Source organism: Ranitomeya imitator, chromosome 2, assembly GCF_032444005.1.
Source record: "Ranitomeya imitator isolate aRanImi1 chromosome 2, aRanImi1.pri, whole genome shotgun sequence".
Taxonomy (NCBI): Eukaryota; Metazoa; Chordata; class Amphibia; order Anura; family Dendrobatidae; genus Ranitomeya; species Ranitomeya imitator.
The window spans coordinates 587,728,497-587,756,432 of record NC_091283.1 but is presented as its reverse complement, the minus strand read 5'-3'; the positions used below and the strand labels follow the sequence as shown (position 1 = coordinate 587,756,432).

General features: G+C 42.5%; 1 protein-coding gene across 2 annotated transcripts in view; it reads right to left on the bottom strand.

The window, feature by feature from the left end:
• Positions 1-27,936, bottom strand: part of MYL9 (myosin light chain 9) — a 35,834-nt gene that overhangs the window by 3,930 nt on the left and 3,968 nt on the right. The window contains exons 1-3 of one of the 2 annotated variants that reach the window (XM_069752300.1): positions 16,313-16,449; positions 2,038-2,240; positions 1,259-1,420 (exon numbers count right to left, since the gene is read on the bottom strand). In XM_069752300.1, the coding sequence (XP_069608401.1) occupies positions 1,259-1,420; positions 2,038-2,221 (346 nt within the window). In that variant the 5' untranslated portion in view covers positions 2,222-2,240; positions 16,313-16,449. Of the gene's footprint in view, positions 1-1,258; positions 1,421-2,037; positions 2,241-16,312; positions 16,450-27,936 lie in introns of those variants that run through there. The other variant, XM_069752299.1, reaches the window with a different exon arrangement.

Genomic DNA, 27,936 nt, shown 5'->3' with positions numbered 1-27,936 from the left:
AGTGTAGTGCACAAGCAATGTTAGTCAATTGGGAAATTGACAATTTTTGTGCACATGCCATGGGAAAAAAAGCACGGATTTGCAGCCCTTTATTTTGCGCAGCAGGTCAATTATTTTTGCAGATCTGCACCCATTGACTACCATTGTGTGTGTGTGTGTGTGTGTGTGTGTGTGTGTGTGTGTGTGTGTGTGTGTGAGAGAGAGAGAATATACTCCCAGTCCATTTAATAACGACTGTCCCACGACGATCTCCCGTGGATAACTGATGTGACCGCTCTATAGGGGAGATCGTTGTGGGACACTTGGTATTTGTGTTGGTTTATTATTTTTTCTTTTTTACAGGAGATCGAAGGCGTTGCAGAAATTAAGCGCAACAATAAAGATGGCAAAACGGTGTTGTGTTTTATTTCATTAAAATACTTTATTCTGGCTGTGTCTTTATTTAACCCTTTAACATCTATAGGATTAGTAATGGATAGGTGTCTTATTGACATACAGCAGCCTGGCTCAATACACTGTGCAGTGGTTGTTCTTTGGTACTACAACTGCACTCACATTCAGCAGGTGAACGGATTTGCACTACATGGGAACAGTGAAAAGTCTATTCGCACACTGAATTCATTTTCATACAGCAAGTTCATACATAGGCCACTCCAGAAAATGGCTAAGGCGAGTTTTCTATTACATGATGTTGCATTAGTCACAACAGAATTGTGGCAAGAATAAGGAAAAGTGGTAACTTGCATCATCACATTTTTAAATATCTACAGAGTATACAAGAGGAAAACTGGAAACTTAAAAGTAACATGATAATGTCTGTAAAGCGCTGTGGGATGAATGGCGCTATATAAGGCCGGTTTCACACGTCAGTGTCTCCGGTACATTTGGTGACAGTTTTCTCACGTACCGGAGACCGTGACACATGTACACCCATTCAAATAAATGGGTCTATGCAGATGTCAGTGTGTTTTCATGGACCATGTGTCCATGCGCAAAACACGCTGACATGTCCGTTTTTGAGCGACAGCACGGATCACACATACCCATACAAGTCAATGGGACCGTGTAAACATACTGCACACGGATGGCATCCATGTGCGTTTTTAAAATCATAGGGTTAAAATTGAAACAAATGTTTCAAAACACGGACAGCACACGGATGCCAAACGGATGTGACAAACAGGCACGCGGACATATCAGGACGTGTGTAACCGACCTAAGTGTGTAAAATAATGATATTGCGATGAACTGTGGGTACCTGTGCCTTCTTCATCAAAACAGGCAAAAGCATTTCTGATCACATCTTCTGGGTCAGTGCCATTGAGTTTCTCTCCAAACATAGTCAGGAACATGGTGAAATTAATAGGGCCAGGAGCTTCACTCATCATACCTTCCAAATATTCATCAGAGGGATTTTTACCTAGAAATCCAAGCAGTACAATATAGATTGCTTCACTACGTACATTTTTTTTACCATCTGATTTGTAATATATTATTCATATTAGCTTTCATTGCCTAATGTTTATTAGCGATTTTGCTGTTTGGTGTCAGATATAAGAGGTTTTCTAGCCCTTTTTTTTTTTTTCTTGCCAACATTGACATGTCATCACTGCTCCAGTGTAAAAAAAAAAATGACAAGACAAGAAAAACGGTCAGGGTTGAACTTGAAGGTAAGTAAAACCTTGTAAGAATAGAAAAACTAAAATGATGACAATGGAGGACATGTCACAAGATGGACACCAACAGCGCCTTAGAGCTCATTGACTACAATTTACCTGCCCAGGAAAAATATCAGTGTGCTGCACTAGTTTTTTTTAGCATTTATGAAACCCACAATGCACGTGTGACAGAAAGTGTTAATTATTATCCTAGAAACATCACTCTTGGCCATAGTTCAACCTCATTTAAGTGATCGGAGCTTTAATTGCAAAACCAAATACAAAACTTGGAAAACAGTGGTGCTGCTTCTGGAAAAATACATAGAATTACAATGGCAAATTTCATGAAATCCAACAGATGCCTTGACTAGATACATACCCATGGAGGCCAACATGTCATGCAGATCTTCCTTATCAATGAAGCCATCCCTGTTCTGGTCAATCATATTAAAAGCCTCCTTAAACTCCTGAATCTGGGACTGGTCAAACATTGCGAATACATTGGAAGTCGCCCTCTGAGGACGCTTCTTGGAGGTCTTAGCCTTGGTCTTCTTGCTGGACATGTTGACTGAAGGAGAGAGCCTACGGTAAAAATAAATAAATGTTGAATTAAGTGATGTAAATAGGTCATATCACTTTATGAAACCTCAAATTGACCAACTACTTTTTTCTGGCCAACTTTTTGGGGTTTCACCCACCACAGATTCCCTTGGTGCTATATCATACTACATCATATTTTACTTAAGACGGAATTCCCCACCCCATTATACACAGTATATGGCAGCTGTATAGACTTAATAAATCAAACATTGTCAGGTTGTCTCTGTCGTTAACTGTAATTGGTCATCATCTGACTTTTCCTACAGAACCACACTGTAGGAATGTGGGAACTGTGTGGATTACACAGATGTGTCAGGAAATGTGTTTGTTTCCTCTTTGAGGTTTTGACACATCAAAGAGTTCTGACACTTCCCAATCAAAGAAAATGTAAAGGTGCTTTTACACTGCATGGTCATCAGGAATGAGCATCCTCTGCTCATTTCCCCAAGAGTTGCACAGTGAAAACAGGGTGACAGCCATCAAACAAGAGAAACAGTCATTTGTTTTGTGATATGATCTTTATAGTTTGACGATGCTCTTATAATAATGTATACATACAGTCGGTATGGAAAGTATTCAGACCCTTTAAAATTTCTCACTGTTTCATTGCAGCGATTTGGTAAATTCAAAAAAAAGTTCATTTTTTCACATTAGTGTACACTCTGCACCCCATCTTGACTGCAAAAATTTCTACATTTCTGTTTTTTTTTCATATTTATTAAAAAATAAATTATCACGTCATAAGTATTCAGACCCTTTGCTCAGACACTCATAGTTTAGTCACATGCTGTCCATTTCCTTGTGATCCTCCTTGAGATGGTAATACTCCTTCATTGGAGTCCAGCTGTGTTTAATTAAACTGATAGGACTTGATTTGGAAAGGCACACACCTGTCTATATAAGACCTCACACCTCACAGTGCATATCAGACCAAATGATAATCATGAGGTCAAAGGAACTGGCCAAGGAGCTCAACCAAAATTATGGCAAGGCACAGATCTGGCCAATGTTACAAAAGAATTTCTGCAGCACTCAAGGTTACTAAGAGCACAGTGGTCTCCATAATCCTTTAGTGGAAGAAGTTTGGGACCACCAGAAGTCTTCCTAGACCTGGCCACCCAGCCAAACTGAGCAATCGTTGGAGAAGAGCCTTGGTGAGAGAGGTAAAGAAGAGCCCCAAAATCACTGTGGCTGAGCTCCAGAGATGCAGTAAGGAGATGGGAAAAAGTTCCACAAATTCAACCATCACTGCAGCCCTCCACCAGTCTGGCCTCTATGGAAGAGAGGCCTGACGGAAGCCTCTCCTCAGTGCAAGACATATGAAAGCCCACATAGAGTTTGCTAAAAAACACATGAAGGACTCCCAGACTGAGAAATAAGATTCTCTGGTCTGATGAGATGAAGATAGACCTTTTTGGTGATAATTCTAAGCGGTATGTGTGGAGAAAACCAGGCACTGCTCATCGCCTGCCCAATACAATCCCAACAGTGAAACATGGTGGTGGCAGCATCATGCTTTAGGGGTGTTTTTCAGCTGCAGGGACAGGATAACTGGTTACCATCGAAGGAAAGATGAATGTGGCCAAGTACAGAGATATCCTGGATGAAAACCTCTTCCACAGTGCTCTGGACCTCAGACTTGGCCGAAGGGTCACCTTCCAACAAGACAATGACCATAAGCACACAGCTAAAATAACAAAGGAGTGGCTTCAGAACAACTCTGACCATTCTTGACTTGTCCAGCCAGAGCCATGACCCAAACCCAATTGAGCATCTCTGGAGAGACCTGAAAATGGCTGTCCACCAAAGTTCACCATCCAACCTGACGGAACTGGAGAGGATCTGCAAGGAAGAATGGCAGAGGATCCCCAAATCCAGGTGTGAAAAACTTGTTGCATCATTCCCAAGAAGACTCATGGCTGTACTAGCTCAAAAGGGTGCTTCTACTCAATACTGAGCAAAGGGTCTGAATACTTATGACCATGTGATATTTCAGTTTTTCTTGAATAAATATGCACAAATTTCTACATTTCTCCTTTTTTTCAGTCAAGATGGGGTGCAGAGTGTACATTAATGAGAGAAAAAATAAACTTTTTTTGAAGTTACCAAATGGCTGCAATGAAAGAGTGAAAAATTTAAAGGGGTCTGAATACTTTCCGTACCCACTGTACGTACTCCTTTGTGCCCATATTCAGCTATTGCTTGTTGAAAGGTTGGAAAGAACACACAGGGCAATACTCTGCAGTATTCCTCGGCGTTATCTACCAATAAATTGGCAGATGTCCAGTTTTTTTATTATTGCATAATTCTATAAATGGATAAGATCTGTGTATACAGTGCCTTGCGAAAGTATTTGGCTCCCTGGAACTTTTCAACCTTTACCCACATATCATGCTTCAAAACATAAAAGATACCAACTGTAAATTTGTGGCGACGAATCAACAACAAGTGGAACACAATTGTGAAGTTGAACGAAATGTATTGGTTATTTTACATTTTTGTGGAAATTCAAAAACTGAAAAGTGGGTTGTGCAATATTATTCTGCCCCTTTAGCTTAATACTTTGTTTCTCCACCTTTTGCTGCGCTTACAGCTGTAAGTGGCTTGGGGTATGTCTATCAGTTTTGTACATCGAGAGACTGAAATTCTTGCCCATTCTTGCTTGGCAGACAGCTCGAACTCAGTGAGGCTTGATGGAGATCGTTTGTGAACAGCAGTTTTGAGCTCTTTCCACAGATTCTCGATTGGATTGAGGTCTGGACTTTGACTTGGCCATTCTAACACCTGGATACATTTATTTGTGAAACATTCCATTGTAGATTTTGCTTTATGTTTGGGATCATTGTCTTGTTGGAAGACAAATCTCTGTCCCAGTCTCAGGTCTTTGGCAGACTCCAACAGGTTCTCTTCAAGAATGGCCTGTATTTGGCTCCATCCATCTTCCCATCAATTTTAACCATCTTCCCTGTCCCTGCTGAAGAAAAGCAGGCCCAATCCATGATGCTGCCACCACCATGTTTGAAAGTGGGGATGGTGTGTTCAGGGTGATGAGCTGGGCTGCCTTTACGCCAAACATATCGTTGCCAAAAAGTTCGATTTTGGTTTCATCTGACCAGAGCACCTTCTTCCACGTTTGGTGTGTCTCCCAGGTGGCTTGTTGCAAACTTTAACCTTCGTCCGGCTGAGTAGGTACAATTGTAACTATTCCGTTTTAAAATTGCAATAACTTTTTTTTTTTTTTTTTTCGAAAAGCCGTAGAGGGCTGAAATTTCGTGACATCTCTGCAGTTTTGGTCCAGAATATATTGGCCAAATTTCAATAAAATATATATGAAGGTACAATTGTACCTCTGCAGCCTGTTAGCGTTGTAAAATTATGCAGCCTGACGAAGGGTAAACACTTTTTATGGATATATTTGAGAAATGGCCTTCTTCTTGCAATCTTCCATAAAGGCCAGATTTGTGCAGTGTACGACTGATTGTTGTCCTATGGACAGACTGTCCCACCTCAGCTGTAGATCTCTGCAGTTCATCCAGAGTGATCATGGGCCTCTTGGCTGCATCTCTGATCAGTCTTCTCCTTGTTTGAGATGAAAGTTTAGAGGGATGGCCGGGTCTTGGTAGATTTGCAGTGGTATGATACGCCTTCCATTTCAATATGATTGCTTGCACAGTGCTACTTGGGATGTTTAAAGTTTTGGAAATCATTTTGTATCCAAATCCAGCTTTAAACTTCTCCACAACAGTATCACGGACCAGCCTGTTGTGTTCCTTGGTCTTCATGATGCTCTCTGTGCTTCAAACAGAACCCTGAGACTATCACAGAGCAGGTGTATTTATACGGAGACTGGATTACACACAGGTGGATTATATTTATCATTTAGGCATTTAGGCCAACATTGGATCATTCAGAGATCCACAATGAACTTTCGGAGTGAGTTTCCTACACTGAAAGTAAAAGGCCCGAATAATATTGCACGCCCCACTTTTCAGTTTTTGAATTTCCACAAAAAGCTAAAATAACCAATACATTTCGTTTAACTTCACAATTGTGTTCCACTTGTTGTTGATTCTTCACCAAAAATTTACATTTAGTATCTTTATGTCTGAAGCATGATATGTGGGAAAAGGTTGAAAAGTTCCAGGGGGCCGAATACTTTCGCAAGACACTGTATACACTGGCAGGTGAGAAATAACTTTGATTACCGCTGGAGTTGTGGAGTTGTCCACAACTCTGATAACCACTTCTCAATTGCTATATATTATGAAATAACAGCCTCCAGTGCCATTATGGTGCCAGGTTTCCCAGGGCTTGCATGACGTTATTATGCCACATGAGCCCGGCAACCAATTAGCACCTGCTTTATTCTCACTTCCTTCGGCCATAACAGCTCCAGCTCGCACTTTTTCTGGGTGTCAGTTTCATCCAAAGGAAGCAAGAGTGAAATGGCCTCTGAATTGGTACATTGCTCACAAGATATGATAATGTAAGGGGTTGCAAAGACTGTCAAGATCCCCCACCATCCTCTCGGTTCAATGTAGATAATTGTGTCTATGTTCTACCATCTAATGCCACTATGTACAGTACAGACCAAAAGTTTGGACACACCTTCTCATTTAAAGATTTTTCTGTATTTTCATGACTATGAAAATTGTACATTCACACTGAAGGCATCAAAACTATGAATTAACACATGTGGCATTATATACTTAACAAAAAAGTGTGAAACAGAAATTATGTCATATTCTAGGTTCTTCAAAGAAGCCACCTTTTGCTTTGATGACTGCTTTGCACACTCTTGGCATTCTCTTGATGAGCTTCAAGAGGTAGTCACCAGGAATGGTCTTCCAACAATCTTGAAGGAGTTCCCAGAGATGCTTAGCACTTGTTGGCCCTTTTGCCTTCACTCTACAGTCCAGCTCACCCCGACCATCTCGATTAGGTTCAGGTCTGGTGACTGTGGAGGCCAGGTCATCTGGCGTAGCACCCCATCACTCTCCTGCTTTGTCAAATAGCCCTTACACAGCCTGGAGGTGTGTTTGGGGTCATTGTCCTGTTGAAAAATAAACGATGGTCCAACTAAACGCAAACTGGATGGAATAGCATGCCGTCGCAAGATGCTGTGGTAGCCATGCTGGTTCAGTATGCCTTCAATTTTGAATAAATCCCCAACAGTGTCACCAGCAAAGCACCCCCACACCTCCTCCTCCATGCTTCACGGTGGGAACCAGGCATGTAGAGTCCATCCATTCCCCTTTTCTGTGTTGCACAAAGACACGGTGGTTGGAACCAAAGATCTCAAATTTGGACTCATCAGACCAAAGCACAGATTTCCACTGGTCTAATGTCCATTCCTTGTGTTCTTTAGCCCAAACAAGTCTTTTCTGCTTGTTGCCCGTCCTTAGCAGTGGTTTCCTAGCAGCTATTTTACCATGAAGGCCTGCTGCACAAAGTCTCCTCTTAACAGTTGTTGTAGAGATGTGTCTGCTGCTAGAACTCTGTGTGGCATTGACCTGGTCTCTAATCTGAGATGCTGTTAACCTGCGATTTCTGAGGCTGGTGACTCGGATAAACTTATCCTCAGAAGCAGAGGTGACTCTTGGTCTTCCTTTCCTGGGGCGGTCCTAATGTGAGCCAGTTTCTTTGTATTAAACCTGACAGGGCACACCTGTGAAGTGAAAACCATTCCCGGTGACTACATCTTGAAGCTCATCAAGAGAATGCCAAGAGTGTGCAAAGCAGTCATCAAAGCAAAAGGTGGCTACTTTAAAGAACCTAGAATATAAGACATTTTCAGTTGTTTCACGCTTTTTTTTTTTTTTAAGTATATAACTCCACATGTGTTAATTCATAGTTTTGATGCCTTCAGTGTGAATGTACAATTTTCATAGTCATGAAAATACAGAAAAAGCTTTAAATGAGAAGGTGTGTCCAAACTTTTGGTCTGTACTGTATATAACGTCATTTACCTATTGTTACTATGTGTATATTGTGAATAAGGGAAAGCGTAGTAAACTGTTGGGGCCACTGAGGGGGGGGGGGAGCTAAATAGAAGCACATAGTATAGGCCTAATAAATAGTTAATATAGGAGAGGCCCACTGGGATAAGTGTAGTGAGCTTTCTGTTTGTAGTCAGAATAGCCTGGGAGCAGAGACAGGCCAGGAAGGCCAGAGAGCCCAGGCAGTCCCATAGGGTCTTAGAGCCCGGGGCAACATAGTGGGCCCCACAACGTTCCAAGAGAGAAGCCCAGCAGTAAAAAGAAGCAGTGACAGCGGTAGTAGACCAGGAGCTATCGCAGGAGTCACAGCAGGACAGTATGCAAGGTTGCTCTGAAAATTTGGCAGCTTACTACTTGGGCTGATGCCCTCATGTTTGGTCAAAACAGACGAGGGAACTCCTAAAAAGGTAGCCAAGCCGGACAGGGAGGATGCTGCGATGCTGTGCGGGATATGACGTCCCAGGAACACCCTGAAGGATGCAGGGAAAAGTACAGGGAAGGAGAAGGAAATATGCTGTGTAGAACCTAATGTTGATGCAGTGAACTCTGTCTCTATTTGTGCCACAACACCAGCAGCAGAACTTCGGCTGCTCAGAGGGGACCCTGTCGGTGCAGATGATGTAGCCGTTTTCATGTGGCGGGAGGCCAGGGCGCGGATAAGTAGACATTCTCAGCCACGACTATGGCTCTGGCCCTCCCTCACAATTATGGCATGCTAGCCTTGGGAGACCTGGCTGTTAAACAGCACCATAGGTAAGTGTTGGCTGTTATTTTATACGTGGGGGGATATAGCAATTGAGAAGGGTTTGTCCAAGTAGTGGACAACCCCTTTAACATATACTGACCATATGTTCCATCCACCATCCATGGTATTCACAGATAGAACACGTAACCAAAACACTCTATGGGGCTTTACACATCCATGTTTTTCCTTTGTGAATTGTGTGTCCGTGGGAAAAAAAAAAAACAAAAAATCACAAAGACGTCAGTTTTTCCATCGGCGTCATAGATGCAAAGTACCAATTCAAGTCTATGGATCCATGAAAATCAGAAACAGCACAGAAATGGCATCAGGGTGTAATGCATGTCTGTGACTAACTGCAATGTATAGGAGAAGCTTATCCAAATGTAAAAAAACTGATGAAAAACTGATGTTAAAAATCAGACACGGACAAACACTGATGACACACTGACCATTTTTTTTGCGTACAGGAGCAAACATGGACATCTCATTGAGACTTTACCCTGTGAGAGCAGTTAGTTCCAAGGGTTGGCCAGGAATGGCCATATCAATGGAATACTAAAGGTGGGTCGTGCATCTAGCGGGCATACATGGCATATAACGTGGATATGTCATAACTCCCTGAAGCAGCAATAGCCTTTAAATGAACTCCTACAGTAAAAGAACTTGTCCCAACTTCATTAATCTTTATGTTCATATATCACAGCATTAGACAGTATGAAGTTTATGGGCATAAACAGACATTCTCTCTTTATATCCAGGTTGGGAAAAATAATTATCAATGATGTGGATTTTTTTCCTGTTCGATCCCTCTTATTCCCACAGTGATACCAGATGAGATTGGCGGTTGCTTTTCTCCTCCTACTAGAACATTGTTCAACAGGCATATTCTTGGATCAGTTGTTTGGAGAGGAGAATTTGTTGCAAAACAGGGAATAAATGCTACATTGGTGGAGTTCTGACCACCAATCGCGGGATTTTGCGGTTTTTGTCAGTGCTTTTGACTGCACACTCCCCATCAAACTAACATTTATCACCCATACAGAGGATACATGATAAGAGACTCAGGCTGGGATAACCCCTTCGATATAATTCAGATTAATTAACAATTTAAAAAAAATCCCTTTGGCATGGTATTATTAACGCAGGGTATATGAATCTCGGGGCATGACTTTTTTAGGATCAAGTCTACGTCTTACGTATAACACCTACTCCACAAACACAGGTTACTCCACCACTGTAGTGTACATAAAGATCAACCAGCCTCTAAGGCCGGCGTCACACTGGCGTATTGCATCTGATGCGAGCGCATCGGATGCGATATGCTAATGACACTCGGCTCCTGCTCGCAGTGTCATGCGTCTATGCTCCGATTCTCTCGCACAGGGAGGATCGGAGCAGAGCTGCGGAGGAGGCGGAGAAATGAATTTCTCCATCTCCTCCATTGCTGGGGTCCGCTTATAGTGCACAGCACTCGGATGATATCCGAGTGGTGTGCGCTGTCTCACTCGCACCCATAGGCTTATATGGGTGCGAGTGAGCCGAGAGTTTTCCTCGGTCCGAGACAATCGCAGCATGCTGCGATTGTCTCGGACCGAGGAAAACAACAGACAAAAAGTCGGCTGCTGGGAGCTGCCCCATAGCTTAACATTGGTCCGAGTGCAATGCGATTTTTTTATCGCATTGCACTCAGCCGTTTTAAACACCAATGTGACGCCGGCCTAAGGCACAGCCTCATAATATTACCCGAGTTCTCGGAGATGAAGCCTCCCATCATCTCTGTAAGCCTTAAAAGGGCATGTCCTTTTCTCGGGAGTTTCGGGCTTGGAATGTGTAGTTTAATCACTTCCCATACAAAACTTGACTACAGACAGCATGTGGAACATTCCCGCACGCATGTCTAATCATTAGGAGATGAAGCTACTTGTGTTTACAAATGGAAATTACTATTTTTTTTTTGTTTTTAACAGTTTCAAGTTAAATCCTTTATAGGAGGAGCTCTTTAAAAACAAATTTTTATTTTTATTTTTTTTTAACTTTTGATCATGTGTTAAGGTACTGTCACATTCAGCGACGCTGCAGCGATATAGACAACGAGCCGATCGCTGCAGCGTCGCTGTTTAGGTCGCTGTAGAGACATCAAACACTGCAACTCCAGAACGATGCAGGAGCGATCCAGTGACGTAACGGCGACTCACTTATCGTTCACGCTCCATGTAAAAACATTGCTGGCATCGTTGCTTTTGCTGTCAAACACGACGATACACGCCGACCTGACGACCAAATAAAGTTCTGGACTTCTAGCTCCAACCAGCGATATCACAGCGGGATCAAGATCGCTGCTGCGTGTCAAACACAACGAGATTGCTATCCAGGACGCTGCAACGTCACGGATCGTTGTCATTCTCGTTGGCAAGTTGCTTAATGTGACGGTACCTTTAGACTTCAAGTATAGATCATATGGATACAATATAATTGTCTATTAGCAAAAGCAGAGTGCTGCTGTTTGCTAAGAGATAACAGCTGACAGCAATGGGACCCCTTAGTATCAGAGCTGACAGACAGGAAGGAGTTCTTCAAACCTGTCAACCCTTTAAGGTACCTTCACACAACGATTTCGTTAACGATATCGTTGCTTTTTGTGACGTAGCAAAGATATCGTTAACGAAATCGTTATGCGTGACAGCGACCAACGATCAGGCCCCTGCTGGGAGATCGTTGGTCGCTGGGAATGATCAGGACCTTTTTTTGGTCGCTGATAACCCGCTGTCATCGGTGGATCGGCGTGTGTGACACCGATCCAGCGATGTGTTCACTGGTAACCAGGGTAAACATCGGGTTACTAAGCACAGGGCCGCGCTTAGTAACCCGATGTTTACCCTGGTTACCATTGTAAAAGTTAAAAAAAAAAAAACAGTACATACTTACATTCTGATGTCTGTCCCCTGGCGTCAGCTTCCCGCACTGACTGTCAGCGCCGGCCGGCCGTAAAGCAGAGCACAGCGGTGACATCACCGCTGTGCTCTGCTTTACGGCCGGCCGGCGCTGACCCAGTGCAGGGAAGCTGACGCCGGGGGACAGACACCGGAATGTGAGTATGTACTGTTTGTGTTTTTTTTTAACTTTTACAATGGTAACCAGGGTAAACATCGGGTTACTAAGCGCGGCCCTGCGCTTAGTAACCCAATGTTTACCCTGGTTACCTGGGGACTTCGGCATCGTTGGTCGCTGGAGAGCTGTCTGTGTGACAGCTCTCCAGCGACTACACAACGACCTAAACAGCGACGCTGCAGCGATCGGCATCGTTGTCTATATCGCTGCAGCGTCGCTAGATGTGACGGTACCTTTAGACTCGGAACATATTGTGTTTAATCGCCATAACGAAACCTCAGAAAAATACAAAAACATTGAAGCTTCAACTAGAGGCAGACTTAAAGTTGGATATACTGTAAATTTTGAAAAAAAATTATTTAGTCTAAAAGGGTTTTCCTTTTTCAATAACAAAAAACCATGGTGGAGTCTACCAAAAAGAAACTTGGAGAAGAAATCTTTAGCCAGGTTCACACATTGCAGTTTTTGAATGGTTTTCTTTTATTGTTGTTTTCCAATATTTAGGATAAAAATGAGTGAAAACAGATTTGCTCTGATGCTTTTACATATCTGAAGGATTCTGCTTTTATATCTAGGTCTAATTTATGCCACGCAAAATTCATGTAGAAAATAGGACCAAACCGATGCCCCTATACACATTAGATTAATGGAGGGCAACCATCTATTGTGTATGGGGGGTCTAAGGCTATGTGCACACGTTGCAGATTATTTGCGGTTTTTTAGCGTTTTTTGCGCTATAAAAACGCTATAAAACTGCAAATAATCTGCATACATTAAGCATCCCATCTTTTATAATGGAATCCGCAATTTCTGTGCACATGATGTGCGTTTTTCCGCATGGAAAACGCATTGCGGAAAAATAATGAACCTGTTCATTAATTTTGCGGTTTTTTTCGCGGATTTCTCACTGTCTAATGCATTGGGAAATGTCTGGGAAAAACCGCGCAAAAAACGCGTCAAAACCGCGCAAAAAACGCATGCGGATTTCATGCGGAAATCTGGCAGAAATGTCCGGATTTCCACGGGAATTTTCTGCATGAATTCCTGAACGTGTGCACATAGCCTTACAAAGAGAAAAATCAGGCAGTTTGAATGTAAAGACTTATTCTTCTGCTCTCCTAGTAGCTACCGCCAGGGGGGGTCTGGTAGCTTTCTCCCCGGTATCACTGCAAGAAAACATGTGGGAAAGTCGCTCATGGCAAAGAGTGAAGTTCACACCTACGTGCAGCAGAAAGAGACAACTGTGGATCTTTGATCAGTTTACATCGGATATATTTCGTAATATCTTATAAACTTTGCCGCCACTGTAAAATGCAGAGGATTTCCCACTAGCAAAAATCTGCTGTGTTTTCGATCTGTGGGAATTTATCCTAATGAATTTTATTAGTAAAAGCTACAACTATAGCAATTTCTTTAGTTAATTCATTTGCCCCTTTTCACATGTAAAGCGCCATGGAATAAATGGTGCTATAAAAAATGAATAATAATAATAATAATTATTAAAAAAGTAAAGACATTTCCTATCATATAAATGAGTAAAATTGTTTATATTGGGGGAAAGATTTGTATTCCTAAACACTTCTTTTCGGGTCACACTCAATATTGGACCCATATATATCTTATTGTGGCCTGATACATACTAACATATTGTTACAGAACATGGATCTGCACAACATACTGATCAATATGTCTTCTAGGCAAAAAAAAATGCTATTTGACAGTTTATAAAGAAATGGATGCAATACTAATCAAATACTGATCTCATACAGATGTGTCCATATTTAAATCTCTCTCCACAGACTTCAGTGGGCTTTTTCCATCCACAAATAGGGAGTAAGTTCACACAGGGCGTTTTTGCTGCTTTTTAATGCTAATTTTCAGGTGCTTTTTACAGTACCAGCCAAGCCTATGAGATATGAGAAATCTCATTCACACACATAGGTTTTTTTAGGCATCAGTATTTTGTGCTTTACATGGTTTTTTGGACATAGAGCATGTCACTACTTTCAGCGGTTTTTCACACATTGACTTGAACGGGTGGTAAAAAAAAAAAATAAATAAAAACACGCACTTAAAACGCAGGTATCATGTTTTGCTGCATTTTATTTGTGCCGAAACCGGATTTTATGGAATAGGAATTTTTCTCAACCCTAAACGATTAGCATTCACAAGAGACAAATCTAGCATGCCAAAACTGCAGCAAAAAATGCATAAAGAACGCTGATAAAAACATGCTTTTTTCTGCAACTTCTTTCCTGCCAAGAGATCAGGTTTTGCTGCAGAAAAAAAAAAATGATGTCACCTCATACCTGCTACTGTCCGCACGCCTAAAACGTATGCATTGATCTAATTTCCAAAACGGAACACGCGGTTCCTAGTTAACATTCTGGACAGACTGCATGAAGCCCACTGCCACGTCACGGCGAACCTCTAAGGTTTGTCCATTTTTGCCAAGTAAAAGATCAATGTATAAGTTTTGGATATGCACACCATGTCTGCAGGTAAATCTGCCGTGTGCAAACATATCCCGAGTGGACTGTCGGGCCAGAGGTTATGAGCGTCTGAGCAGTAGTGTTGTGCGTTCTCTCAACGAACACTTCTACATTGTCATTATCACATAAAACCTTGCCAAACTGGTCAGTAACCACTTTCACCAGTAAGTAAGGGCGTGATGAGAACAAGATTTCTTATTTTTATAGTATATTATTATCCACCTTCAAGTTTTTGCAGGCTATTCTCAGGTATAATATTAGATATAAAGAAAAAAATATGTAAGGGTATAGATGCCTTTCAGACGTACCGCCAATAGCAGAGGTGAATTTTCAATTTGAGAATTGTAGATGCCCAGCAACCTGATGGCTCGATTCAATCAAGATAACAGGAGAAGACCCTGGTGGACCTATCTACACTTGCACAAGATCGATCTTCCTTGATCATTCATCAAGTCGCCATGGCTCGAGATTGAGCTGAAGGCTGTTAAATAATAACATAACTAATAATACGGAAGTAGTAGTACTAATATAATAGTACTGTAGTATGTAACAGTATGTGTAGTTAATCCTACTTAGTCCCATGTAAACCCAAAGATAATACATGACCAGAATATCATTATATGACAATCTCTACTGCACCACATACAAAAGGCATCCAGTAAATGAGGTGTACATAGGCTCAGGCAGTTTATGGGTGATGGATGATACCGTATGCCTAGAGTGGCATTCATCAGAGGTATACAATACGACATCCTCCTGAGATTATATATAATGTACTCACACTGCAAAACGAATAGACGAGGCTAGAGAGGCAGCAGCTGAGGGTGCATGTCCTTCCCATGGGGCAAATCATTGTACTCCCGGACGCAATTGATAAAATATACTAAATTTGGGACCCCTAAAACATGACCAATCAAAGCACGTTTATAAAAATGTTCTGGAATCTGGTTCTGGAAGTGTAAGAGTAGCACAGTGGTTGGCTCAGTGGTTAGCATAGTTGTCCTGCAGTGGAGGGTCCTGGGGTCAAACATCTGCATGGAGTTTGGATCGGTGCTCTTACAACAAACAAGACACTACATCAATTATGCTTGATAACATAGCACCATGTTATTCTGCAGCACTATACAGACATCATCATCACTGTCCCCCCATTGGGGCTCACAATCTTAGTTCCATGTAACCATCCGGACAGAACATAGTTTTCCAACAAACAAGAAATATTGTGTTTGGGATTTCTGAAAATCCTATTTACAGCACAGATGAAACAATACGGCATTACATGTCCATATCGGGATGTAGGGCTGATTGCATAATGCAGATTATCTGAGTGCCATATTCAGGACTGATACACTAGTCTCGAAATCTTGCAGTTTGTTACCATCTTTTCAGTTAGCCATTAAAAGGTATCAACCACTGAGGAATCTAAATATTTTATATTCAGGATTGGTGACCCCAAACCAACAGTCCTCTCAAGGAAATATATAATTGTCGGATTTCATAGCAAGAATGTAATAAGATGATACACAAAGACAGGCAAAGATGTGCAAAGTAAGTAATGATGAGAAGGTAATTGTGGGAAGATTGTTAGAATACAAGAAAGAGGAAAGCTTAGAGCGGGTGTGGTAGTGACATGCCTTCACTCATGTAGTAGGAGAGTGGCAGGGGAGAGGCTCAGAAAGTGTTAATCGAGAAGCTTTATGTCCCTCTTACCTGCACAGGAGAAAGTCAGCAACTCAGAGATCTCCTCTGTAGGTCAGGACACAGGGAAAGTCTGCATTATGCCTCACAGGGTCCTAAATCCAAAGGCAGAGAGCAGCCAATGGAGAAGGCACTCTCCCCCTCCAGCTGCCCTCCCGCCTGGGATTTGGCCATACATGGAGAAGGAATTTGAGGAGGATGCAAGATCTGTGGGACACACTGATCCAAACCCAAATACAGGATATTCTCCCTTATATAGTTGTCGGCCCCACTTTGTGTCAGTGCTCAGGGAACCCTCTACACAAGACTGTGTATACCAGGGAATGCAGCCAATCCTCCTTATATGGGGCGTAAAAGGTGTGCGAGAGCGAGGAGAAGGCTACAAGGGGGGAACGGGGTTACACAACTGAGAACACTACAGAGCAGTGGGATACAAGTCATTTAGGAGGGTTTACTTGCATTTAATATCCAATTCTGTTACAATTCGAACCATGTCTCAATGACGAATCATCTCGACTATTAGTTGCCTCTATAGGACCACAGTCTGCCCGAAAAACAATGGCCCCAATTAATCAAGACCGGAGTTGTCCATGCAGGTTATAACGAGGCGGCGTGATGGAGGATTCATTAACCCCTTTACCCCCAAGGGTGGTTTGCACGTTAATGACCAGGCCACTTTTTACAATTCTGACCACTGTCCATTTATGAGGTTATAACTCTGGAACGCTTCAACGGATCCTGATGATTCTGACATTGTTTTCTCGTGACATATTGTACTTCATGATAGTGGTAAAAGTTCTTTGATAATACCTGCGTTTATTTGTGAAAAAATTTTGCAACTTTGAATTTTTATGCAATTAAATCACAGAGATATGTCACACAAAATACTTAATAAGTAACATTTACCACATGTCTACTTTACATCAGCACAATTTTGGAACCAAAATTATTTTTTTTGTTAGGCAGTTTCTCATTTTTACAACAACTTTTTTTTTTTTTTTTTAGGGACCACATCTCATTTGAAGTCATTTTGAGGGGTCTATATCAGGGGTCCCCAACTCCAGTCCTCAAGGCCCACCAACAGGTCATGTTTTCAGGATTTCCTTTGCATTGCACAGGTGATGCAATTATTACCTGGGCAAGACTAAGGAAATCCTGAAAACATGACATGTTGGTGGGCCTTGAGGACTGGAGTTGGGGACCCCTAGTCTATATGATAGAAAATAATTAAGTGTGACACCATTCTAAAAACTGCACCCCTCAAGGTGCTCAAAACCACATTCAAGAAGTTTATTAACCCTTCAGGTGTTTCACAGGAATTTTTGGAATGTTTAAATAAAAATGTATATCGTTTCTCCTTATGGAAAGTGACATACCATCTCTGGCTTGTATTGTATTGTATTGGGACGTAGTATATTGCCCAGCCACATAGTATATTGCCCAGAGCCACGTAGGATATTGCCCAGAGCCACGTAGGATATTGCCCAGAGCCACGTAGGATATTGCCCAGAGCCACGTAGGATATTGCCCAGTTATGTACTATATTACCGAGCCACGCATGTCACAGGTTAAAAAAATAAAAAATAAACATACTCACCTAACGATCCGAGGGCCCCTTGTAGTTGAACATACTCACCATTCTGGTCGCTGCTCCTCAGCGTCCCGTCTCTCCGCTTCCTGGGATCCAACGGCGCTGTGCAGATGGGCGCGTGGCTGCCGCCATCTTGCGTTCCCAGGATGCGTTGCGAAATTACCCATATGACTTAGCGGTCTCACGAGACCGCTAGGTCTTATGGGTAATTTCGCAAAGCATCGCTGGGAAATGAAGATGGCGGCAGCCGCGAGCGGCTCAGCGGACAACAGAGGGTGAGTATAGCAGGTTTTTTGTTTTTGTACTATTTTTAACATTACTTTCTTTTACTATTGATGCCGCATAGGCAGCATCAATAGTAAAAGGTTGGGGACACACAGGGTTAATAGCGGCGGTAACGGAATGCGTTACCGCCGGCATTAACCCTGTGTTAGCGGTGACCGGAGGGGAGTATGGAGCGGGCGTCGGGGAAACTGACTGCGGGGAGTAAGCAGCGGAGCACCGGGGACACTGACTGCGGGCGCCGGCCACTGACTGCGGGGAGTATAGAGCGTCCATTTTCTTCCGGACTGTGCCCGTCGCTGATTGGTCGCCGCAAAACAGCCACGACCAATCAGCGACTTGGATCTCCATGATAGACAGAGGCCACGACCAATGAATATCCGTGACAGAAGGACAGACGGAAGTACCCCTTAGACAATTCTGTATGTGTATACATATACATACACACACACACACACACACACACGGTATAGCTGTAATCATACTGACCTAAAGAATAAAACTGCTTTATTTACTTTACCACAAGCAGATTGACATATCCCCCTCCCCTCAAAAAATAAAATCCTGAATTGGTGTTTTTTGTACATTCTGCCTCCCAAAAATCGGAATAGAAAGAAAGCGATCAAAAACTGTCATGTGTCTGAAAATGGTATCAATAAAAACGTCAACTCGTCCCACAAAATCAAGCCATCACATGACTGTTGGCCAAAACATGGAAAAATTATAGCTCTCAAAATATGGCGATGTAAAACATTTTTTGCAATAAAAAAAACGTCTTTCAGCATGTGACAGCAGCCAAACATAAAAGCTCAATATAAATCTGGTATCGCTGTAATCGCACTAACCCGAAGAATATAATTGCCTAATCACTTATACCACATGAGGAATGGGATAAAAAAATAAAACCAATTCTTCACATGCTGTTGATTTTCTCATTCTGCCTCCCAAAAATCGCAGTAAGGCTTGGCGCACATTTATTCTGCACTCTGCACTGAGCACTTACATTGGGGTTTCCATGTAACTCTCTGAAATACGTGATTCAGACGGAACCCTTGGCAGAAGATTCCCTATAATGAGGCAGATGGAGGCACTGGACGCCGTCTGACCTATGAACCAGTGGTGTCCATCTTTTTAGGATTGCATAAAAGCGATGTCAGCCACAGTTTTGTGCACTTCTGAAAAGAAGGACACCGCTGAATAGAATCCATACGGAGTACAGAGCAACTCTGCTGCCTCATTATAGTGAATGGATCCCTCAGGGGTTTCATCTGAATCAAGTCACTGAGAGATTTACTTGTAAATGGAAACCCCAAAGTGCTCAGCATAGAGAGCCGGATGTGATCCCAAACATTAGCTAAAATGTTCCCAATAAAAGTTTCAACTCCATTCACAAGAAAAGCAAGTCCCTGCTCAGTACTGCAATCTGCTAACGGAAATATAGGGGACTTCCAAGTTACTGGTAGTACAAAGACTCTGGAAAAGTGAAATGGCTCCTCACCCTCCAAAAGAATTTCTCAGCTCCCAAAACCAATTGCCCTCTTCCCTTCAGAGCCCCACAGTGTACCTAAACCACAGAGTGTTCACATGTTTAGCTTTCCTGAATCGATGAGAGCCCGCCTAACTTACGGGTGCATGTCTCCAAAAGCATGAGCTGGGCATGTACTAGTGATGGCAACGTACTGGCCACTACAGCGTACTAGTCACTACAATGGCAGTTTGAAATTTTCAATCGACAACATTCATGCTTGTTTCTGGGAAATACCCATGGAGTCAAAATAGTCACTACACCTGTATACATTCCCAAAGAAATATAACTTCCAAAATGGGGTCACTTGAGGGGGAATTCTGCTCTACTAGCAATTAGCTCTGTATATGGAGTTCGCAAACTGTTCTAGGAAAATCTGAAAAACTTGGGTCTAAAACAACTTTTTAGTGGTAAAAATGGAATTCATTCTTCTTTCACAGCTCAATGATATAAAATTATGTGAGGCACATGTGGTGTCAATATAATCATTGCACCCCTGGATGAATTTATTGGGGAGTGTAGTTTGAAAAATGTGTTCACATATAGGGGCTTTTTGTTCTGGCTAGTGATGAGCGAGTGTACTCATTGCTCGGGTTTTCCGAGCACGCTCGGGTGACCTCCGAGTACGTATTTGTAACTGCTCGGAGATTTAGTTTTTGTTGACGCAGCTGCATGATTTACGGCTGCTAAACAGGCTGAGTACATGTGAGGGTTGCCTGGTTGCTAGGGAATCCCCACATTTATTCAAGCTGTTTATCAGCTGTAAATCATGCAGCTGAGGCAACGAAAACTAAATCTCCGAGCAATTACAAATACTCGGAGACCACCCGAGCGTGCTCGGGAAAAGCCGAGCAACAAGTACACTCACTCATCACTAGTTCTGGCACCTTAGAGGCTCTGCCAATGTGAAATCGCAACCTCAAACCATTCTAGCAAAATCTGAACTCCAATATGGCACCTCTTCCCTACTGAGCTTTGCAGTGTATGTCAAAAGTAGTTCTCCCCATATATGGGGTATTGGCGTATTCAGGAGAAATTGTACAACAAATTGTATGGTGTAATTTCTCCTGTTACCCTTATGAAAATGCAAAATTTGGGGCTAAAATGACGTTTTTTTTGGTGGGGAAAATGTGATTTTATTATTCACGGCTCAAAGTTGTAAACTTGTGTCAAGCACCTGTGGGTTCAAGGTGCTAACCACACAGTTAAATACATTGCTTAAAGGGAACCCGTCACCTGAATTTGGCGGGACCGGTTTTCGGTCATATGGGCGGAGTTTTCGGGTGTTTGATTCACCCTTTCCTTACTCGCTGGCTGCATGCTGGCCGCAATATTGGATTGAAGTTCATTCTCTGTCCTGCGTAGTACACGCCTACGCAAGGCAAGATTGCCTAGCGCAGGCGTGTACTACGCAGGACAGAGAATGAACTTCAATCCAATATTGCGGCCAGCATGCAACCAGCGGGTAAGGAAAGGGTGAATCAAACACCCGAAAATTCCGCCCATATGACCGAAAACCGGTCCCGCCAAATTCAGGTGATGGGTTCCCTTTAAGGTAACTAGTTTCCAAAATGAGGTTACTTGTGGGGAGGTTTCCACTGTTTAGGCACATCAGGGGGCCTCCAAACAGGATATGACGCCCGCTAATGATTCCAGGAAATTTTACATTCAAAAGAACTAACTTTTTTGCGAAAAAAGTTAAATGTTCATGTTTTTTTCCACATTACAAAATTTCCTGTGATGCACCTGAAGAGTTAATAAACTTCTTGAATGTGCACCTTGAGGGGTGCAGTTTTTAGAATCTGACCACTATCATGGAAGTACAATAGGACTCGAAAAAAAAAAAAAAAAAACAGTCTCAGAATCACCAGTATCCATTGAAGTGTTCCAGAGTTATAACCACAGTAGTCAGAATTGTAAAAATTGGCCTGATCCTTAACGTGCAAACTACCTTCGGGGTAAAGAGGTTAATGGGGGTGGTCCAGTTTCTAAAATATATTTTTTAACTATCTATCCTTACCAATGTTGTAATTTGCTTTATTACGTAATGCCCTACACTTCTCCCCTCCAGCACAGACAGACAGAAAAGTCCAATAGCTGATCAATTCCATCAGCCTTGGAGATGGAAATGGGTCCCCTTACCTCTTGGGCCCCCTGTCCGGCTACACAGGTGCAGCAATGATATGTTCGCCCCTGCTTATCCCTAGCTAGCTAATCCTCAAGAATATTTTTTTACTCTACTTGCTGTGACGTGTTGCTTGAGAGGAGTCTCAAACATGACATCACAGGAGGCTGAAGGTGCACTCGCCTCCTGCATCATCCATTGCCGCACCCAAAACAGGAGGTCACCAGGGGGTAGTGGCTGCAGTTACTAATTTCTTGCATCACCGCCCCTCTGAAGACGTCCTGAATCCTGGGTGATGGAAGCTGTGGGAGAGGTCAATACAACACCAGCACTCTGCTTCTATATCCGCCACCAATGTAGCTTCTATGAAAGATGTTTTGGGGTGGATGATTCCTTTGAGGGCGGTGCTGGTGTCACTCAACTCTTCTATCTCTGCCCCGTGGTGACATCTTTCAGGTAGAAGCTACAGCTGTGGCGGAGATAGGAGCAGAGTGCCAACTATGCATTGACATCTCCTACAGCATCTGTCACATCTTCAGAGGGAGATGGAGATGCAAGAAATTAGTAACTACAGTACTGCCCCTGATGACATCCTGCTGTAGGAGGGGCAATGGAAGCTCTGGGGAGTGAGTGCAGCCCCGGCCTCCTGTGACGTTTTCTTTGAGACTCCTCTCAAAGAAGCGTCACAGAACGTACAGTGGAAAAAAACAACAACAAAGTGATTAGCAAGATAGGGAAGAGTGTAGAGTAATTACAAAAGTGGTAAGAGTCTAAGGCTATATACATTATAGGCGCCGGACCACCCCGGGTCTTATCTACTAAACAGATGAGAATAGGACATGATTTGAGTCTTATGGACCGGACACACAGATATGTTTTTAAAATGGATGTGTATATAGACCAATGAAACTATGGGCTTGTGTGCGTGCCGAGAAAAACAGACTGCACAGGGACATGTACAGGGATGTGTGAATATAGCCTTATACATTGCTACATCACAGTCTTGTAATTTAGTAATGTGCATAAGACATTATTGTAAGAAAAAATGAATTAAGAGTAACCCATTCATTTCATAATTAAGTATATCTGGCAATGAGTAATGGCATTGACTGTTTTAGTCAGGGGCGGACATACCATTGGTGTAATCTGTACACCCCCACAGTGGCACAAAAGGTAACGGGGCTATTTCAATCGTCAGATTAACTGGAATGGTGCATTATGATGAGCTTTTGGACTGCGAAGCGCCCATATATTGTTCTTTCACCCATTTTTATGGAGGCGTCTGCCGGAAGACATTTTCCCATAACTCTGTATTGTACCATTCCTCTGTTAATCTTACTTCAAATTATTAAATAGACAAGTGTTACCATTTGGGGGGTGGGGGGGGTGCCCCTACATAGTCTGACACTACCCGATCAGTGCTGACATTGGCAGACTGTGCAGTGTCACACCACTTAGATAAGGAGACTGGTAACACCCAGTTGTTAGTTTAGCATAAATATTCAGGAGGAAGAAGAGAGGAGCACCACAACCCAGAGTAGTAGGAAAAGATTATCCAGAGTTGTTATTTCATGGGGAATGAAATTACTAAAGATGGACAAGCCAGAAAAAAAAAAAATAAGAAAGATAGATTATATATTATATATCAGATTTTATGAGGAAATAATAAAAACTAATGTAAATACAGCATATCATTACAGATCCACAACAGATCTGCCTATTGCAAATAGAGTCATTTCACATAGACTTTGCTCCCTCCGTATCTACCGCGTAATCATGAGTTATGAATGCTATGACAGGTTACTCTCCCAACAATATTAAAGCTAAGGTGTATACCAATAATATCACTACAGTCACTCCAGTCCCTAAAGGCCCAATTAGATGAGCCACTAATCAAGAATACGCGTTTGTTAAAATTTATTTAGTGATTACCGGATTGTGTAAGCATGCAAACAATCAGCCGTCGAATGAGTGAAACCATCGTTATACAGCTGATTAGCAGTTTAACCGCTGCCACAGGCAAAAGTAAACTATCCTTAAAGGGGTTCTCTGGGAATAGGCAAGTGAAGACCTATCCATAGGATAAGTCATCAATACCAGATCTGTGGGATCCGACACATCGTGTCCCCACCAATTAGCCTCTTTTCTTTTTTGCTTTGGAGGCGGCCAGATTAAAACATTTTAAACGGAGTTGTTGAGTGCGCTTCTTGCAAAGTGTGGCAGCTGCTACTCGTTACTGCAGTACAGCTCTGTCCCTTCTGTAGAAGCTGCACTGCAGTAGCCAGCAGAGGGCACTACACTTTGAATGAATGGAGGGGCACTCAACATCTCCGTTCAAAGTGTTTACATCTGGCAGGAGCAAAAAAAAAAAAAAAAAAGGGTCATCAGTGGTGACACTGGGTGTCGAACCCCCACCAATCTGCTATTGATTACCTATCCTGTAGATAGGTCATAAAATAGCTATGCAAGGACAACTCCTTTAAAGTTGATCACAGACATAACGCGGTGTAACGCAGTCCGTTAACGCCGCCATTCATTCCTATGTCAGACGCATCACTAGTGCACACCCACAATGGGCGTGCGCTACGGATGCGCCGTCATTGAGTGACGGACCCTGGGACGCGGATTGCAGCGTTTCCGGGTCCGTCACTGCTAGTGCAGATAGAGCTAGAAGATGCTCTATCTGCGCTAGTGCGATGGAATGTCGGCACTTGCGTTAACAGCAGCCCGTGTTGAACGGGCTGCTGTTAACGCAATGTGAACCCGGCCTAAAAGGGAAATGTGCTACTCGTGAATAACTCTGTGGATCTACCCAATACTACTTTAAAGGCCGGGGTCACACTTGCGAGTGTGATGCAAGAAACTCGCGCGAGTCTTTCGCCTGAATACCCGGCGCTGCCACCGGCTCTAGGGATCGGAGAGTGCAGCTGTATGTATTTCTATGCAGCTGAATGCTCCGGTCCCGAGTGCCGGCGGCAGGGGCGGGTATTGATGCATGAGTATCTCGCACCACACTCGCAAGTGTGACCCCGGCCAAACTAAAACAAACATCACATACCTTGTTGTTCCGTTTTCTTTTTTACTTTTAATCTGTTCCCAGTCTCCAACAAGCAATAATAAAAAAAAAAAAGGCTTAAAAGGGGCGACATTTTAAGGCTAGTTTCACATTTGCGTTAAAAAACGCAGCGTTTTTAACGCAAACGCATGTGGTGCAAAAAACACATGTAAACGCGTTAAAACGCTGCGTTTTTTAGACGCATGCGTTTTTGCATGTGGTAAAAAACGCAGCGTTTTGACGCGTTTACATTCGTTTTTTCCTGCGTTCGCATTTTTTGAAACGCATGATGAGAAGTGTGTTACAGATGCCAATCATCAAAATCAACTAGAAAACCCACTATAAACAGAAATAGCAAGGGTTAGGGTTAGGATCCCTAGTAACCATAGGGATCCTAACCCTAACCCTAGGGACCCTAACCCTAGGGATCCTAACCCCAATCCTAGGGATCCTAACCCTTAGGGTTAAGGTTAGGATCCCTAGGGTTAGGGTTAGGATCCCTAGGGTTAGGGTTAGGGTTGGGGGGTGGCTTATCAGTGTGTATTCTTGTGTTTTTCTATTGAAACGCCTGCGTTTAAAAACGCATGCAAACGCATGTGCTTAAAAACGCATGCGTTTACATAGACAGCAATGCGTTTTTTGCGGCAAAAAAACGCCGCTAGAAACTACAGGTTGCATTTCCGCAACAAAACGCAAGCATAGAAATGACGCATGCGTCGGCAAAATGCATGCAAAAAAATGCATGCGTTTTTAATGTTAAGTATAGAAAAAAAACGCAAGCGTTTTTTTGCGCTAAAACGCAGCGGCAAAAAATGCAAATGTGAAACCAACCTAACTTTTATAACTCTTTAGGCTCAGAGACATAAAATAAACTGAGTATTAATCATAGGGTCCATTGTTGTTTTTCCATTATAGCTCTGGTCGCTGGTTGACTGGCTTCAAAGTGCTACAACCCATCGTTGGACTCAGAGGTTCTCTCTATCTAGACTGAACAAGCCGTTCAACCCAACGATAATGGCTGCAAAATCCGAAGCAGTGGTGGGGAGGCAGAACAGAAGGAGGGAGTGTAAGAGCTACCGTATGTTTGTTATTTTTTTTGTTTCTAAGCTCATGGAATCATAAAACAGGACAGCCTAAAGAGTAACTATTGTTTTATTTTTTTTTCATAAATCAATAGTACACATGAAAATAAGCAATTCTGTAAAATTTCTAAAAATAAATAAATTCTTCTTTCTCCTTCTGAACTGATCAACATTCTCAATTCCTGGATAAAACAGAGATAGGAGATGACAGTTGGTGCTTATGAAGTTCTATGGAGAACTGTAACTGTTGGAGAACTTGCAGCAGAATGTCTGTGTGCCTCTAGCTCTTCCTTCCCTCGCCATAGAACTTTACAAGCACCAACTGTCATCTCCTCTCTCAGTAATGGGAAAATCTGTCATCACTGAATACAGATTGTACAGATATTACCGCTGAACTAGTGAAAGAAGAAAATGTATCTGACAAAAGTACCGTAAGTAACTTTGTAGTATACCTTATGTGTGCTGTTGATTTGTGACATAAAAAATATTTGGTGCAAGGTTTATTAGTTCAAAAAATGTTGATACTTTTTGCCCCTTTGCACTGGCTCTGGCACTATGCTGAAAAGTAGGAATGGTTGTGGAAAAGGCGACATAACCAAGAGCAGTACCACTAATAATGTACGCCGAACACCTGTGTACACTATAGCTGAAAGCTACAGCGGCTCAGCTGGCAAAGAACATGCATCTCTGAAAAATGTTGGCGCACCTTACTCCATTAATCTGTTAGGTCAAGTCTGGCATAGGACACGCCGGCTATAATAAATTCCTCTAAGTACACAGAGTCTGCATACAGCGTGTCTACACGTAGTTCTACACAGTTCAGTGTACCAGCTCTATAGCTTGAAAAATAATGTTTTCAATATATAAAAGGCAGTTTGTCTATTTTTACCATCAGTATGGCACTTATTGTTCTTGTATGTAGTAATAAACTGCGAAAGAGCAACTGAGACCTAAAAAAAGGATGACTTGGTGCCAAAACAAGAGAATCTTATATGGTCAGATGTAGCCTTTTTGGGGTCCAAATTGCTCTTTTGTATTTTCTTGTATAGTATTTGTAACACTGGGTTCACATTACGTTATAGGCAGTCCGTTAGACTGACTACGTTACAACGTAGTGTAACGCAGTCCGTTAACGCCGCCATTATGTCCTATGTCGGACGCATCGCTAGCGCACGACCACAATGGGCGTGCGCTAATGATGTGCCATCATTGAGTGACGGACCCTGGGATGCGGGCTGCAGCGTTTCCGGATCTGTCACCGCTAGCGCAGATAGATCATCTGCTAGCTCTATCTGCGCTAGCGATTTGGCATGTTGGCACTTGCGTTAACACAGCCCGTTTAACGCATGTGTTGAACGGGCTGCTGTTTAAGGCTACGTTCCCACGATGAGCTTTTGGCGATTTTTTTACACTGCGTGTATTGGCTCCATCAAAACACAGCGTCTTACAGTTCTGGATAGGATTTATATAGCGATCTCATGCACACTGTGCTTCTTTTTAACGCTGCATTAGCTGATCTGCGGTGCATTTTTCAAACCTGCAGTAAGTCAATTTCTCTTGGGGTACGCTGAGTTTTTAATGCAGATTTTTCCCATAGAATTACATTAGATGCAGCAAAACCCACAGCAAAAAAAAAAACAAACAAAAAAAACAAACCATGTGGTTTTAGCACGTTTCCACCTTGGAATTGCATAAAATAACGCATGTAGTCCGCACCCAAATATAGGCAAAGTTTTGTCAAAGCAAAAAAAAAAAAAGCCAAAAGGTATCAAAAACAAAGCAGCTTTATTTAAAGCTTGACGCACCAAATGGACAAAAAAAAACGCAGTGTCAAAAACGTGGTAAAACACGTAAAAAAATGCAAGTAATACAAATAATAGGAGTAGAAATTCTGCAACATCAAAAAACTCATATGAACATACCCTGAGGCTGGGGCTATAGAGGGACTTTGGCAGCTACACAGGTTGTGCAGTCAA